Source organism: Oncorhynchus mykiss, chromosome 8 (assembly GCF_013265735.2).
Source record: "Oncorhynchus mykiss isolate Arlee chromosome 8, USDA_OmykA_1.1, whole genome shotgun sequence".
Lineage (NCBI taxonomy): Eukaryota > Metazoa > Chordata > Actinopteri > Salmoniformes > Salmonidae > Oncorhynchus > Oncorhynchus mykiss.
In genome coordinates, this window is record NC_048572.1 from 87,896,830 (window position 1) to 87,911,365 (window position 14,536).

A 14,536-nucleotide genomic window follows, 5' to 3' on the forward strand; every position below is an offset into this window, starting at 1 on the left:
GAGGGAGGGAGGGGGGAGAGAGAGAGAGACAGAGGAAGAGGGAGGGAGGAGAGAGAAAGGGGGGGAGGGAGGGAGGGAGAGGTAGAGAGAGAAAGACAGACAGAGAGAGAGAGAATGATAATATATTTTAAAAGGTTTAGTGGTTTCTATACAAGTAGTTCTGACCAAAATGATTTGATTAAAATTACAATTGTTTATTCTTTATGATATAGAGTAGCTGACACTTCAGAGAAACATCAGATATGATTAGCCTAACATTGTAATGAGTCTAAATGAATTAGATAAATCATTCAATGAGCAGCAGAGTTTGACGGAGGAATATTGGATTACAAACCAACCAATGCTAAAAACAGAGCCAAGACAGCTGTTTCAGATAAACCACCATACACATTGGCCCACTCTCCCTCCCTCCCTCCCTCCACTCCTCCCTCCCTCCCTCCCTCCCTCCCTCCACTCTCCCTCCCTCCACTCTCCCTTCCTCCTCCCTCCCTCCCTCCACTCCTCCCTCCCTCCCTCCACTCTCCCTCCCTCCTCCCTCCCTCCACTCCTCCCTCCATCCTCCCTCCCTCCACTCTCCTTCCCTCCTCCCTCCCTCCCTCCACTCCTCCCTCCCTCCCTCCCTCCCTCCACTCTCCCTCCCTCCCTCCTCCACTCTCCCTCCCTCCACTCCTCCCTCCCTCCCTCCCTCCCTCCCTCCCTCCCTCCCTCCCATCCTCCCTCCACTCCTCCCTCCATCCATCCACTCCTCCCTCCCTCCCTCCTCCCTCCACTCCTCCCTCCACTCCTCCCTCCATCCATCCATCCACTCCTCCCTCCCTCCCTCCCTCCACTCCTCCCTCCACTCCTCCCTCCATCCCTCCTTCCTCCCTCTACTCCTCCCTTCACTCCTCCCTCCTCCCTCCCTCCTCCCTCCACTTCTCCCTCCCTCCTCCCTCCACTCCTCCCTCCATCCCAAATACCAACTTTGCTTCCCCTCTACCTCCCCCTCGTCAGTCAACCCAAACCACTCACAGACACTGTCACACGCATCCCTCCCTCTCTCTCTCTCTCTCTCTCTCTCTCTTTCTCCCCTCCCCCTCTCTAGATCCCTCCCTCCCTCCAAGGGATTTTATCTATTAGCATGGGAAACATATGTAAAGCAAGTGAACCCATCATAATCTCTCTCTCTCTCTCTCTCTCTCTCTCTCTCTCTCTCTCTCTCTCTCTCTCTCTCTCTCTCTCTCTCTCTCACACACAGCAATGCTCTCACAGGACTAAGATCAAATCGTATTACCCCGGCTCTGACGCTTGTTGGATGTGGCAAACCATTACAGACTACAAAGGGAAGCACAGCCGAGAGCTGCCCAGTGACACAAGCCTACCAGATGAGCTAAACTACTTCTATGCTCGCTTCGAGGCAAATAACACTGAAACATGCATGAGAGCACCAGCTGTTCTGGAAGACAGCCAATGTGAGTAAGACATTTGAACAGGTCAACATTCACAAGGCCGCAGGGCCAGACGGATTACCAGGAACACTAAGGTAACCTGTATAAATTACTACCGACCCATAGCACTCACGTCTGTAGCCATGAAGTGCTTTGAAAGGCTGGTCATGGCTCACATCAACACTGTCATCCCAGAAACCCTATACCCACTCCAGTTTGCATACCGCCCTAACAGATCCACAGATGATGCAATCTCTATTGCACTCCACACTGCCCTTTCCCACCTGTACAAAAGGAACACCTACGTGAGAATGCTATTCATTGACAACAGCTCAGCGTTCAACACCATAGTGCCCTCAAAGCTCATCACTAAGCTAAGGACCCTGGGATTCAACACCTCCCTCTGCAACTGGATCCTGGACTTCCTGACGGGCCGCCCCCAGGTGGTGAGGGTAGGTAACAACACATCTGCCACGCTGATCCTCAACACAGGGGCCCCTCAGGGGTGCGTGCTCAGTCCCCTCCTGTACTCCCTGTTCACTCATGACTGCACGGCCAGGCACGACTCCAACACCATCATTAAGTTTTGCAGACGACACAACAGTATTGTAACACTGTTAAACTACAGGGCTATCCTCCTCAGTCCTCCACAGTGTATTGTAACACTGTTAAACAGGTCCACCCTAAAGCCATAGCTGCAACATCAACAAGACATCTGTGTACATGAGTGTGTGTGTGCATGTGAGTTACATGCATGTGTGCGTGTGTGTGCATGCGTATATGCGCACGTGAGTGCTGCGTATATTTATATATATATATATATATATATATATATATATATATATATATATATATACACACAGTTGAAGTCGGAAGTTTACATACACCTTAGCCAAATACATTTAAACTCAGTTTTTCACAATTCCTGACATTTAATCCTTGTAAAAATTCCCTGTCTTAGGTCAGTTAGGATCACCACCTTATTTTAAGAATGTGAAATGTCAGAATAATAGCAGAGAGAATTATTTATTTCAGCTTTTATTTCTTTCATCACATTCCCAGTGGGTTAGAAGTTTACATACACTCAATTAGTATTTGGTAGCATTGCCAATAAATTGTTTAACTTGGGTCAAACGTTTCGGGTAGCCTTCCACAAGTTTCACACAATAAGTTGGGTAAATTTTGGCCCATTCCTCCTGACAGAGCTGGTGTAACTGAGTCAGGTTTGTAGGCCTCCTTGCTCTCACACGCTTTTTCAGTTAGATACTTTTGTACCTGTTTCCTCCAGCATCTTCACAAGGTCCTTTGCTGTTGTTCAGGGATTGATTTGCACTTTTCGCACCAAAGTACGTTTATCTCTAGGACACAGAACGCGTCTACTTCCTGAGCGGTATGACAGCTGTGTGGTGTTTAACCTTGCATACTATTGTTTGTACAGATGAACGTGGTACCTTCAGGCGTTTGGAAATTGCTACCAAGGATGTACCAGACTTGTGGAGGTCTACAATTATTTTTCTGAGGTGTTGGCTGATTTATTTAGATTTTCCCATGATGTCAAGCAAAGAGGCACTGAGTTTGAAGGTAGGCCTTGAAATACATCCACAGGTACACCTCCAATTGACTCAAATGATGTCAATTAGCCTATCAGAAGCTTCTAAAGCCATGACATCATTTTCTGGAATTTTCCAAGCTGTTTAAAGGCACAGTCAACTTAGTGTATGTAAACTTCTGACCCACTGGAATTGTGATACAGTGAATTATAAGTGGAAAAATCTGTCTGTAAACAATTGTTGGAAAAATGACTTGTGTCATGCACAAAGTAGATGTCCTAACCGACTTGCCAAAACTATAGTTTGTTAACAAGAAATGTGTGGAGTGGTTGGAAAAACAAGTTTTAATGACTCTAACCTAAGTGTATGTAAACTTCCGACATCAACTGTATGTGTGTGTGTGTAGAAGTGTGGATATATATATATATGTATGTGTGTGTGTGTGTGTGTGTGTGTGTGTGTGTGTGTGTGTGTGTGTGTGTGTGTGTGTGGGTGGGTTTGAGTCCTAGCTGTAGCAGCCTGGATACATTACATCCTCTGTCACATGCTTCATCTTGGATCTGTCTCCCACATAAAAGGGGGTCAGAGAGGGAGCTTACAGCTGGCCTGGCTAGCTTTGGTCTGGTGGGCTGTCAACACATACAGTGATATATGTCTCCTGGCAAAAGACAAAACCGCTCTCTATGGGAGTATATGGCAGTATATCTAGTTTACTTTATCAGAGTGGCTGCGGATCTGACCTTTTCGGGATATTTAGTCCACCACACTAAACAATCTGGAGCTTCCTGAAACATCTGCTCATGTGCAGATGATACAATGATACAATGATACAATGATACAATGATACAATGATACAATGATACAATGATACAATGTGAATTCTCTACTTTACTCACAGAGAGCAGGCTACTGAGGGCAATGGTTGTTGTTTAGTAAAAATGGTTGTTGTTTAGTGATTAAAGCTCAACTAACGTCTGCAAGAGCACATTACGATCACAATGTTCTACATAACACAACATAATACTGTAAGACAAAACAACACCGCATCCAATGATCGTCTGTGATCGTTCTTCAAAACAAATGAACCAATCAGTTTCATGGATATGCATTCAGATGTTGTCGAGCTACACAGTGTTGAAGTAGTCTACAGTGTTGAAGTAGTCTACAGTGTTGAAGTATCCTACAGTGTTGAAGTAGTCTACAGTGTTGAAGTAGTCTACAGTGTTGAAGTAGTCTACAGTGTTGAAGTAGTCTACAGTGTTGAAGTAGTCTACAGTGTTGAAGTAGTCTACAGTGTTGAAGTAGTCTACAGTGTTGAAGTAGTCTACAGTGTTGAAGTAGTCTACAGTGTTGAAGTAGTCTACAGTGTTGTGTTGAAGGATCCTACAGTGTTGTGTTGAAGGTTCCTACAGTGTTGTGTTGAAGGATCCTACAGTGTTGTGTTGAAGGTTCCTACAGTGTTGTGTTGAAGGATCCTACAGTGTTGTGTTGAAGTAGCGTAAAGTGTTGTGTTGAAGGATCCTACAGTGTTGTGTTGAAGGATCCTACAGTGTTGTGTTGAAGGTTCCTACAGTGTTGTGTTGAAGGATCCTACAGTGTTGTGTTGAAGGTTCCTACAGTGTTGTGTTGAAGTAGCCTACAGTGTTGTGTTGAAGGATCCTACAGTGTTGTGTTGAAGGATCCTACAGTGTTGTGTTGAAGTAGCCTACAGTGTTGTGTTGAAGGATCCTACAGTGTTGTGTTGAAGGATCCTACAGTGTTGTGTTGAAGGATCCTACAGTGTTGTGTTGAAGGTTCCTACAGTGTTGTGTTGAAGGATCCTACAGTGTTGTGTTGAAGGTTCCTACAGTGTTGTGTTGAAGTAGCCTACAGTGTTGTGTTGAAGGATCCTACAGTGTTGTGTTGAAGGTTCCTACAGTGTTGTGTTGAAGTAGCCTACAGTGTTGTGTTGAAGTAGCCTACAGTGTTGTGTTGAAGTAGCGTAAAGTGTTGTGTTGAAGGATCCTGTTAGCCAGCCTGCCAGCTTAGTGGAGTCTGCCACTAGCACAGTCAGTGTCGTCACAATGTTCCAACATCTAGTGGAAAACCTTCCCAGAAGAGTGGAGGATGTTATAGCAGAAATGTTCCAACATCTAGTGGAAAGCCTTCCCAGAAGAGTGGAGGCTGTTATAGCAGCAATGTTCCAACATCTAGTGGAAAGCCTTCCCAGAAGAGATGTTATAGCAGCAATGTTCCAACATCTAGTGGAAAGCCAGAAGAGTGGAGGCTGTTATAGAAGCAAAGGGGGGAACAACTTCCCTGAGATGTTTTACGTGCAGGTGCCCACATACTTTTGGTCATGTAGTGTACGTTGTGATAATTGCGCTGTTTGCTCCATAACCCATTAGTTCATACGACACCGTGATAAACAATACAGCCGCGACAACAAAAAAGACAACAGTGGCAGAATAAATTCAACTACATAAATGTTTGTTTCATCACAAAACTGGAGAACAACATCTGTCTGGTGAAATCCGCAAAGCAAACAGTGGTAATGTATGGATGGTAATGTATGGACGGTAATGTATGGATGGTAATGTATAAACGGTAATGTATGGATGGTAATGTATGGATGGTAATGTATGGACGGTAATGTATGGATGGTAATGTATAAACGGTAATGTATGGATGGTAATGTATGGACGGTAATGTATGGACGGTAATGTATGGCCGGTAATGTATGGACGGTAATGTATGGACGGTAATGTATGGACGGTAATGTATGGACGGTAATGTATGGGCGGTAAAGTATGGACGGTAATGTATGGACGGTAATGTATGGACGGTAATGTATGGACGGTAATGTATGGACGGTAATGCACGGACGGTAATGTATGGACGGTAATGTATGGACGGTAATGTATGGATGGTAATGTATGGATGGTAATGTAAACGGTTATATGACCTGCAGCACGGTCAAGCAAGTTCATGTTTTCAACGGTTTTTACTGAGCAACTAGTGATTTAGAACGACGGGAGTTACCGCAGGTCAGAACAGAGATAACAGGAGTTACCGCAGGTCAGAACAGAGATAACAGGAGTTACCGCAGGTCAGAACAGAGATAACAGGAGTTACCGCAGGTCAGAACAGAGATAACAGGAGTTACCGCAGGTCAGAACAGAGATAACAGGAGTTACCGCAGGTCAGAACAGAGATAACAGGAGTTACCGCAGGTCAGAACAGAGATAACGGGAGTTACCGCAGGTCAGAACAGAGATAACAGGAGTTACCGCAGGTCAGAACAAAGATAACAGGAGTTACCGCAGGTCAGAACAGAGATAACAGGAGTTACCGCAGGTCAGAACAGAGATAACAGGAGTTACCGCAGGTCAGAACAGAGATAACAGGAGTTACCGCAGGTCAGAACAGAGATAACAGGAGTTACCGCAGGTCAGAACAGAGATAACAGGAGTTACCGCAGGTCAGAACAGAGATAACAGGAGTTACCGCAGGTCAGAACAGAGATAACAGGAGTTACCGCAGGTCAGAACAGAGATAACAGGAGTTACCGCAGGTCAGAACAGAGATAACAGGAGTTACCGCAGGTCAGAACAGAGATAACAGGAGCCGCTATTCCAGCACCATTTCAACAGAAACATTTAAACCTCATCACACCAACAAGGCTATATATATATATATATATATATATATATATATATATATATATATGCATGCATAGTTTAATACACTAAAAACAAACTTAAAGATTGCAAAAAAACAAGGGATGTTTTTACAGTGCCAGGACCACCCACAGTTGAGTTCAGCTCAATGCTAATTGGCTAATTAATATTATTATTATTTTTTAATTATCAAGGAAGGCCAAATGCTTGTTTGGCGTCAATCAATCAAATGGGGTGGCAGGTAGCCTAGTGGTTAGAGTGTAGGGGCGGCAGGTAGCCTAGTGGTCAGAGGGGAGGGGCGGCAGGTAGCCTAGTGGTTAGAGGGGAGGGGCGGCAGGTAGCCTAGTGGTTAGAGGGGAGGGGCGGCAGGTAGCCTAGTGGTTAGAGGGGAGGGGTGGCAGGTAGCCTAGTGGTTAGAGTGTAGGGGCGGCAGGTAGCCTAGTGGTTAGAGGGGAGGGGCGGCAGGTAGCCTAGAGGATAGAGTGTAGGGACGGCAGGTAGCCTAGTGGTTAGAGTGTAGGGTCGGCAGGTAGACTAGTGGTTAGAGTGGAGGGGCGGCAGGTAGCCTAGTGGTTAGAGGGGAGGGGTGGCAGGTAGCCTAGTGGTTAGAGTGGAGGGGCGGCAGGTAACCTAGTGGTTAGAGTGTAGGGGAGGCAGGTAGCCTAGTGGTTAGAGTGGAGGGGCGGCAGGTATCCTAGTGGTTAGAGGGGAGGGGCGGCAGGTAGCCTAGTGGTTAGAGGGGAGGGGCGGCAGGTAGCCTAGTGGTTAGAGGGGAGGGGCGGCAGGTAGCCTAGTGGTTAGAGGGGAGGGGCGGCAGGTAGCCTAGTGGTTAGAGGGGAGGGGCGGCAGGTAGCCTAGTGGTTAGAGGGGAGGGGCGGCAGGTAGCCTAGTGGTTTAGAGCGTTGGACTTGTAACCGAAAGGATGCAAGATCAAATCCCCGAGTTGATAAGGTAAAAATTGGTCGTTCGGCCGCTGAACAAGGCAGTTAACCCATTGTTCCTAGGCCGTCATTGTAAATAAGAGTTTGTTCTTAATCTTAACTGACTTGCCCGGTTAAAATAATAAATGCTACGGCGGCAACATGTCATACTCTTTTGGTCCACACAGAATCAGATACATAGGCTACACATAGAGACACAGAGGGGCGCTGTTTCCCTTTCTCTGGTGAGATTCAGCCACTTTCGAATTGACTGAAAATTATGCAAAAAGACAAAAGATAAATTATTTTCTTATTGTAATTATTATTTTTATTGGTATTTGGGGAAGCCAGGCTTCCCTTGGCATCTATGAATACACACATATTGTACTTACCGACACAGTCACAGCACACACACCTCACAGCAGACACACACACACACACACACACACACACACACCACCTCATCTTTAACCATCGTGTACATGGTACTCACCGACACAGTCACAGCACACACACCTTACAGCAGACACACACACACACCACCTCATCTTAAACCATTGTGTACATGGTACTCACCGACACAGTCACAGCATTCCTCCCACAGTGTCCCCAGGCAGAGCATACACTCTTTACAGCATGAACAGTTCCCATCGGACGGACGACACTGACACAGCTCCTGCAACACACACACACACACACACACACACACACAGACACACAGACACACAATCAACTCAATTGAATAGACTAGCTACAAGATATACTGGCCTCAGAGGTTTTCCTAGTTTGGTTATTTAGGACTGGTTATGTAGGACTGGTTATGTAGGACTGGTTATGTAGGATATGTAGGACTGGTTATGTAGGACTGGTTATGTAGTACTGGTTATGTAGGACTGGTTATGTAGGATATGTAGGACTGGTTATGTAGGATATGTAGTACTGGTTATGTAGGTTATGTAGGACTGGTTATGTAGGACTGGTTATGTAGGACTGGTTATGTAGTACTGGTTATGTAGGTTATGTAGGACTGGTTATGTAGGACTGGATATGTAGGATATGTAGGACTGGTTATGTAGGTTATGTAGGACTGGTTATGTAGTACTGGTTATGTAGGACTGGTTATGTAGTACTGGTTATGTAGGACTGGTTATGTAGGATATGTAGGACTGGTTATGTAGGACTGGTTATGTAGGACTGGTTATGTAGGACTGGTTATGTAGGATATGTAGGACTGGTTATGTAGGTTATGTAGGACTGGTTATGTAGTACTGGTTATGTAGGACTGGTTATGTAGGACTGGTTATGTAGTACTGGTTATGTAGGACTTGTTATGTAGGTTATGTAGGACTGGTTATGTAGGATATGTAGGACTTGTTATGTAGGACTGGTTATGTAGTACTGGTTATGTAGGACTGGTTATGTAGGACTGGTTATGTAGTACTGGTTATGTAGGACTTGTTATGTAGGTTATGTAGGACTGGTTATGTATGATATGTAGGACTTGTTATGTAGGTTATGTAGGACTGGTTATGTAGGTTATGTAGGACTGGTTATGTATGACTGGTTATGTAGGACTGGTTATGTAGGTTATGTAGGACTGGTTATGTAGGTTATGTAGGACTGGTTATGTATGACTGGTTATGTAGGACTGGTTATGTAGGTTATGTAGGACTGGTTGTGTAGTACTGGTTATGTAGGATATGTAGGACTGGTTATGTAGGACTGGTTATGTAGGACTACCATGTAGGATATGTAGGACTGGTTATGTAGGACTGGTTATGTAGGACTGGTTATGTAGGATATGTAGGACTGGTTATGTAGGACTGGTTATGTAGGATATGTAGGACTTGTTATGTAGGTTATGTATGACTGGTTATGTATGACTGGTTATGTAGGACTGGTTATGTAGGTTATGTAGGACTGGTTATGTATGACTGGTTATGTAGGACTGGTTGTGTAGGACTGGTTATGTAGGTTATGTAGGACTGGTTGTGTAGGACTGGTTATGTAGGTTATGTAGGACTGGTTGTGTAGGACTGGTTATGAAGGACTGGCTATGTAGGTTATGTAGGACTTGTTATGTAGGTTATGTATGACTGGTTATGTATGACTGGTTATGTAGGACTGGTTATGTAGGACTGGTTATGTAGGTTATGTAGGACTGGTTATGTAGGACTGGTTATGTAGGTTATGTAGGACTGGTTGTGTAGGACTGGTTATGTAGGTTATGTAGGACTGGTTATGTAGGACTGGCTATGTAGGTTATGTAGGACTTGTTATGTAGGTTATGTATGACTGGTTATGTATGACTGGTTATGTAGGACTGGTTATGTAGGTTATGTAGTACTGGTTATGTAGGACTGGTTATGTAGGACTGGTTATGTAGGACTGGTTATGTAGGTTATGTAGGACTGGTTGTGTAGGACTGGTTATGTAGGTTATGTAGGACTGGTTGTGTAGGACTTGTTATGTAGGTTATGTATGACTGGTTATGTAGGTTATGTATGACTGGTTATGTAGGACTGGTTATGTAGGACTGGTTATGTAGGTTATGTAGGACTGGTTATGTAGTACTGGTTATGTAGGACTGGTTATGTAGGACTGGTTATGTAGGACTGGCTATGTAGGTTATGTAGGACTGGTTATGTAGGACTGGTTATGTAGGTTATGTAGGACTGGTTATGTAGGACTGGCTATGGGGCGGCAGGGTAGCCTAGTGGTTAGAGCGTTGGACTAGTAACCGGAAGGTTGCGAGTTCAAACCCCCGAGCTGACAAGGTACAAATCTGTCGTTCTGCCCCTGAACAAGCAGTTAACCCACTGTTCCCAGGCCGTCATTGAAAATAAGAATTTGTTCTTAACTGACTTGCCTGGTTAAATAAAGGTAAAATAAAAAATAAAAATGTAGTACTGGTTATGTAGGACTGGTTATGTAGGACTGGTTATGTAGGACTGGCTATGTAGGTTATGTAGGACTGGTTATGTAGGACTGGTTATGTAGTACTGGTTATGTAGTACTGGTTATGTAGGACTGGTTATGTAGGACTGGTTATGTAGTACTGGTTATGTAGTACTGGTTATGTAGGACTGGTTATGTAGGACTGGTTATGTAGGTTATGTAGGACTGGTTATGTAGAACTGGTTATGTAGGACTGGTTATGTAGTACTGGTTATGTAGGACTGGTTATGTAGGACTGGTTATGTAGGTTATGTAGGACTGGTTATGTAGGACTGGTTATGTAGGACTGGTTATGTAGTACTGGTTATGTAGGACTGGTTATGTAGGACTGGTTATGTAGGACTGGCTATGTAGGTTATGTAGGACTGGTTATGTAGGACTGGTTATGTAGGTTATGTAGGACTGGTTATGTAGGACATGTAGGACTTGTTATGTAGGTTATGTATGACTGGTTATGTAGGACTGGTTATGTAGGACTGGTTATGTAGGTTATGTAGGACTGGTTATGTAGGTTATGTAGGACTGGTTATGTAGGACTGGTTATGTAGGTTATGTATGACTGGTTATGTAGGTTATGTATGACTGGTTATGTATGACTGGTTATGTAGGACTGGTTATGTAGGACTGGTTATTTAGGATATGTAGTACTGGTTATGTAGATTATGTAGGAATGGTTATGTAGGACTGGGTATGTAGGTTATGTAGGACTGGTTATGTAGATTATGTATGACTGGTTATGTAGGACTGGTTATGTAGGTTATGTAGGAATGGTTATGTAGGTTATGTATGACTGGTTATGTAGGACTGGTTATGTAGATTATGTAGGAATGGTTATGTAGGACTGGGTATGTAGGTTATGTAGGACTGGTTATGTAGGTTATGTATGACTGGTTATGTAGGACTGGTTATGTAGGTTATGTATGACTGGTTATGTAGGACTGGTTATGTAGGTTATGTATGACTGGTTATGTAGGACTGGTTATGTAGGTTATGTAGGAATGGTTATGTAGGACTGGGTATGTAGGTTATGTAGGACTGGTTATGTAGGTAATGTATGACTGGTTATGTAGGGCTGGTTATTTAGGACTGGTTATTTAGGACTGGTTATGTAGTACTGGTTATGTAGGACTGGTTATTTAGGTTATGTAGTACTGGTTATGTAGGTTATGTATGACTGGTTATGTAGGCCTGGTTATGTAGGACTGGTTATGTAGGTTATGTAGGACTTGTTATGTAGGTTATGTAGGACTGGTTGTGTAGGACTGGTTATGTAGGTTATGTAGGACTGGTTATGTAGGTTATGTAGGACTGGTTATGTAGGTTATGTAGGACTGGTTGTGTAGGTTATGTAGGACTGGTTATGTAGGTTATGTAGGACTGGTTATGTAGGTTATGTAGGACTGGTTGTGTAGGACTGGTTATGTAGGTTATGTAGGACTGGGTATGTAGGTTATGTAGGACTGGTTATGTAGGTTATGTATGACTGGTTATGTAGGTTATGTAGGAATGGTTATGTAGGTTATGTATGACTGGTTATGTAGGACTGGTTATGTAGATTATGTAGGAATGGTTATGTAGGACTGGGTATGTAGGTTATGTAGGACTGGTTATGTAGGTTATGTATGACTGGTTATGTAGGGCTGGTTATTTATGACTGGTTATTTAGGACTGGTTATGTAGTACTGGTTATGTAGGACTGGTTATTTAGGTTATGTAGTACTGGTTATGTAGGTTATGTATGACTGGTTATGTATGACTGGTTATGTAGGCCTGGTTATGTAGGACTGGTTATGTAGGTTATGTAGGACTTGTTATGTAGGTTATGTAGGACTGGTTGTGTAGGACTGGTTATGTAGGTTATGTAGGACTGGTTATGTAGGTTATGTAGGACTGGTTATGTAGGTTATGTAGGACTGGTTGTGTAGGTTATGTAGGACTGGTTATGTAGGTTATGTAGGACTGGTTATGTAGGTTATGTAGGACTGGTTGTGGTGACTGTGACTGTCTCTGTCACTACAGAGACCAGGCCCAGTGTAGACAGAACACACCAACACACACAGGAAACAGCACTATGTTACAGTCATACATACAGTCATACATACTGGTTATAATGACTACAGTCAGGACTGGTTATAATGACTACAGTCATACATTCTGGCTATAATGACTACAGTCAGGACTGGTTATAATGACTACAGTCATACATTCTGGCTATAATGACTACAGTCAGGACTGGTTATAATGACTACAGTCATACATTCTGGTTATAATGACTACAGTCATACATACTGGTTATAATGACTACAGTCAGGACTGGTTATAATGACTACAGTCATACATACTGGTTATAATGACTACAGTCATACATACTGGTTATAATGACTACAGTCATACATTCTGGTTATAATGACTACAGTCATACATACTGGCTATAATGACTACAGTCATACATACTGGTTATAATGACTACAGTCAGGACTGGTTATAATGACTACAGTCAGGACTTGTTATAATGACTACAGTCATACATTCTGGCTATAATGACTACAGTCATACATTCTGGCTATAATGACTACAGTCATACATTCTGGCTATAATGACTACAGTCATACATACTGGCTATAATGACTACAGTCATACATACTGGTTATAATGACTACAGTCAGGACTGGTTATAATGACTACAGTCATACATACTGGTTATAATGACTACAGTCATACATTCTGGCTATAATGACTACAGTCATACATACTGGTTATAATGACTACAGTCATACATTCTGGCTATAATGACTGTTACATACTGGTTATAATGACTACAGTCATACATTCTGGCTATAATGACTACAGTCATACATACTGGCTATAATGACTACAGTCATACATACTGGTTATAATGACTACAGTCATACATACTGGTTATAATGACTACAGTCAGGACTGGTTATAATGACTACAGTCAGGACTGGTTATAATGACTACAGTCAGGACTGGTTATAATGACTACAGTCAGGACTGGTTATAATGACTACAGTCAGGACTGGTTATAATGACTACAGTCAGGACTGGTTATAATGACTACAGTCATACATACTGGCTATAATGACTACAGTCATACATACTGGTTATAATGACTACAGTCATACATACTGGTTATAATGACTACAGTCAGGACTGGTTATAATGACTACAGTCATACATTCTGGCTATAATGACTACAGTCATACATACTGGCTATAATGACTACAGTCATACATACAGTCATACATACTGGTTATAATGACTACAGTCATACATTCTGGTTATAATGACTACAGTCATACATTCTGGTTATAATGACTACAGTCAGGACTGGTTATAATGACTACAGTCATACATTCTGGCTATAATGACTACAGTCATACATTCTGGTTATAATGACTACAGTCATACATACTGGTTATAATGACTACAGTCATACATTCTGGCTATAATGACTACAGTCATACATTCTGGCTATAATGACTACAGTCATACATACAGTCATACATACTGGTTATAATGACTACAGTCATACATACTGGTTATAATGACTACAGTCATACATTCTGGCTATAATGACTACAGTCATACATACTGGTTATAATGACTACAGTCATACATTCTGGTTATAATGACTACAGTCATACATTCTGGCTATAATGACTACAGTCATACATACTGGTTATAATGACTACAGTCATACATTCTGGCTATAATGACTACAGTCATACATTCTGGCTATAATGACTACAGTCAGGACTGGTTATAATGACTACAGTCATACATTCTGGTTATAATGACTACAGTCATACATTCTGGTTATAATGACTACAGTCATACATACTGGTTATAATGACTACAGTCATACATTCTGGCTATAATGACTACAGTCATACATTCTGGCTATAATGACTACAGTCATACATTCTGGCTATAATGACTACAGTCAGGACTGGTTATAATGACTACAGTCATACATTCTGGTTATAATGACTACAGTC

General features: G+C 42.7%; 1 protein-coding gene across 1 annotated transcript in view; it reads right to left on the bottom strand.

Moving 5' to 3' along the window:
• LOC110530873 (twisted gastrulation protein homolog 1-A-like) overlaps positions 1 to 14,536 on the bottom strand; it is a 42,780-nt gene that overhangs the window by 5,604 nt on the left and 22,640 nt on the right. Inside the window, exon 3 of the mRNA XM_036986655.1 lies at positions 8,133 to 8,232. Within this exon, the coding sequence (XP_036842550.1) occupies positions 8,133 to 8,232 (100 nt within the window). The remainder of the gene's footprint in view (positions 1 to 8,132; positions 8,233 to 14,536) is intronic.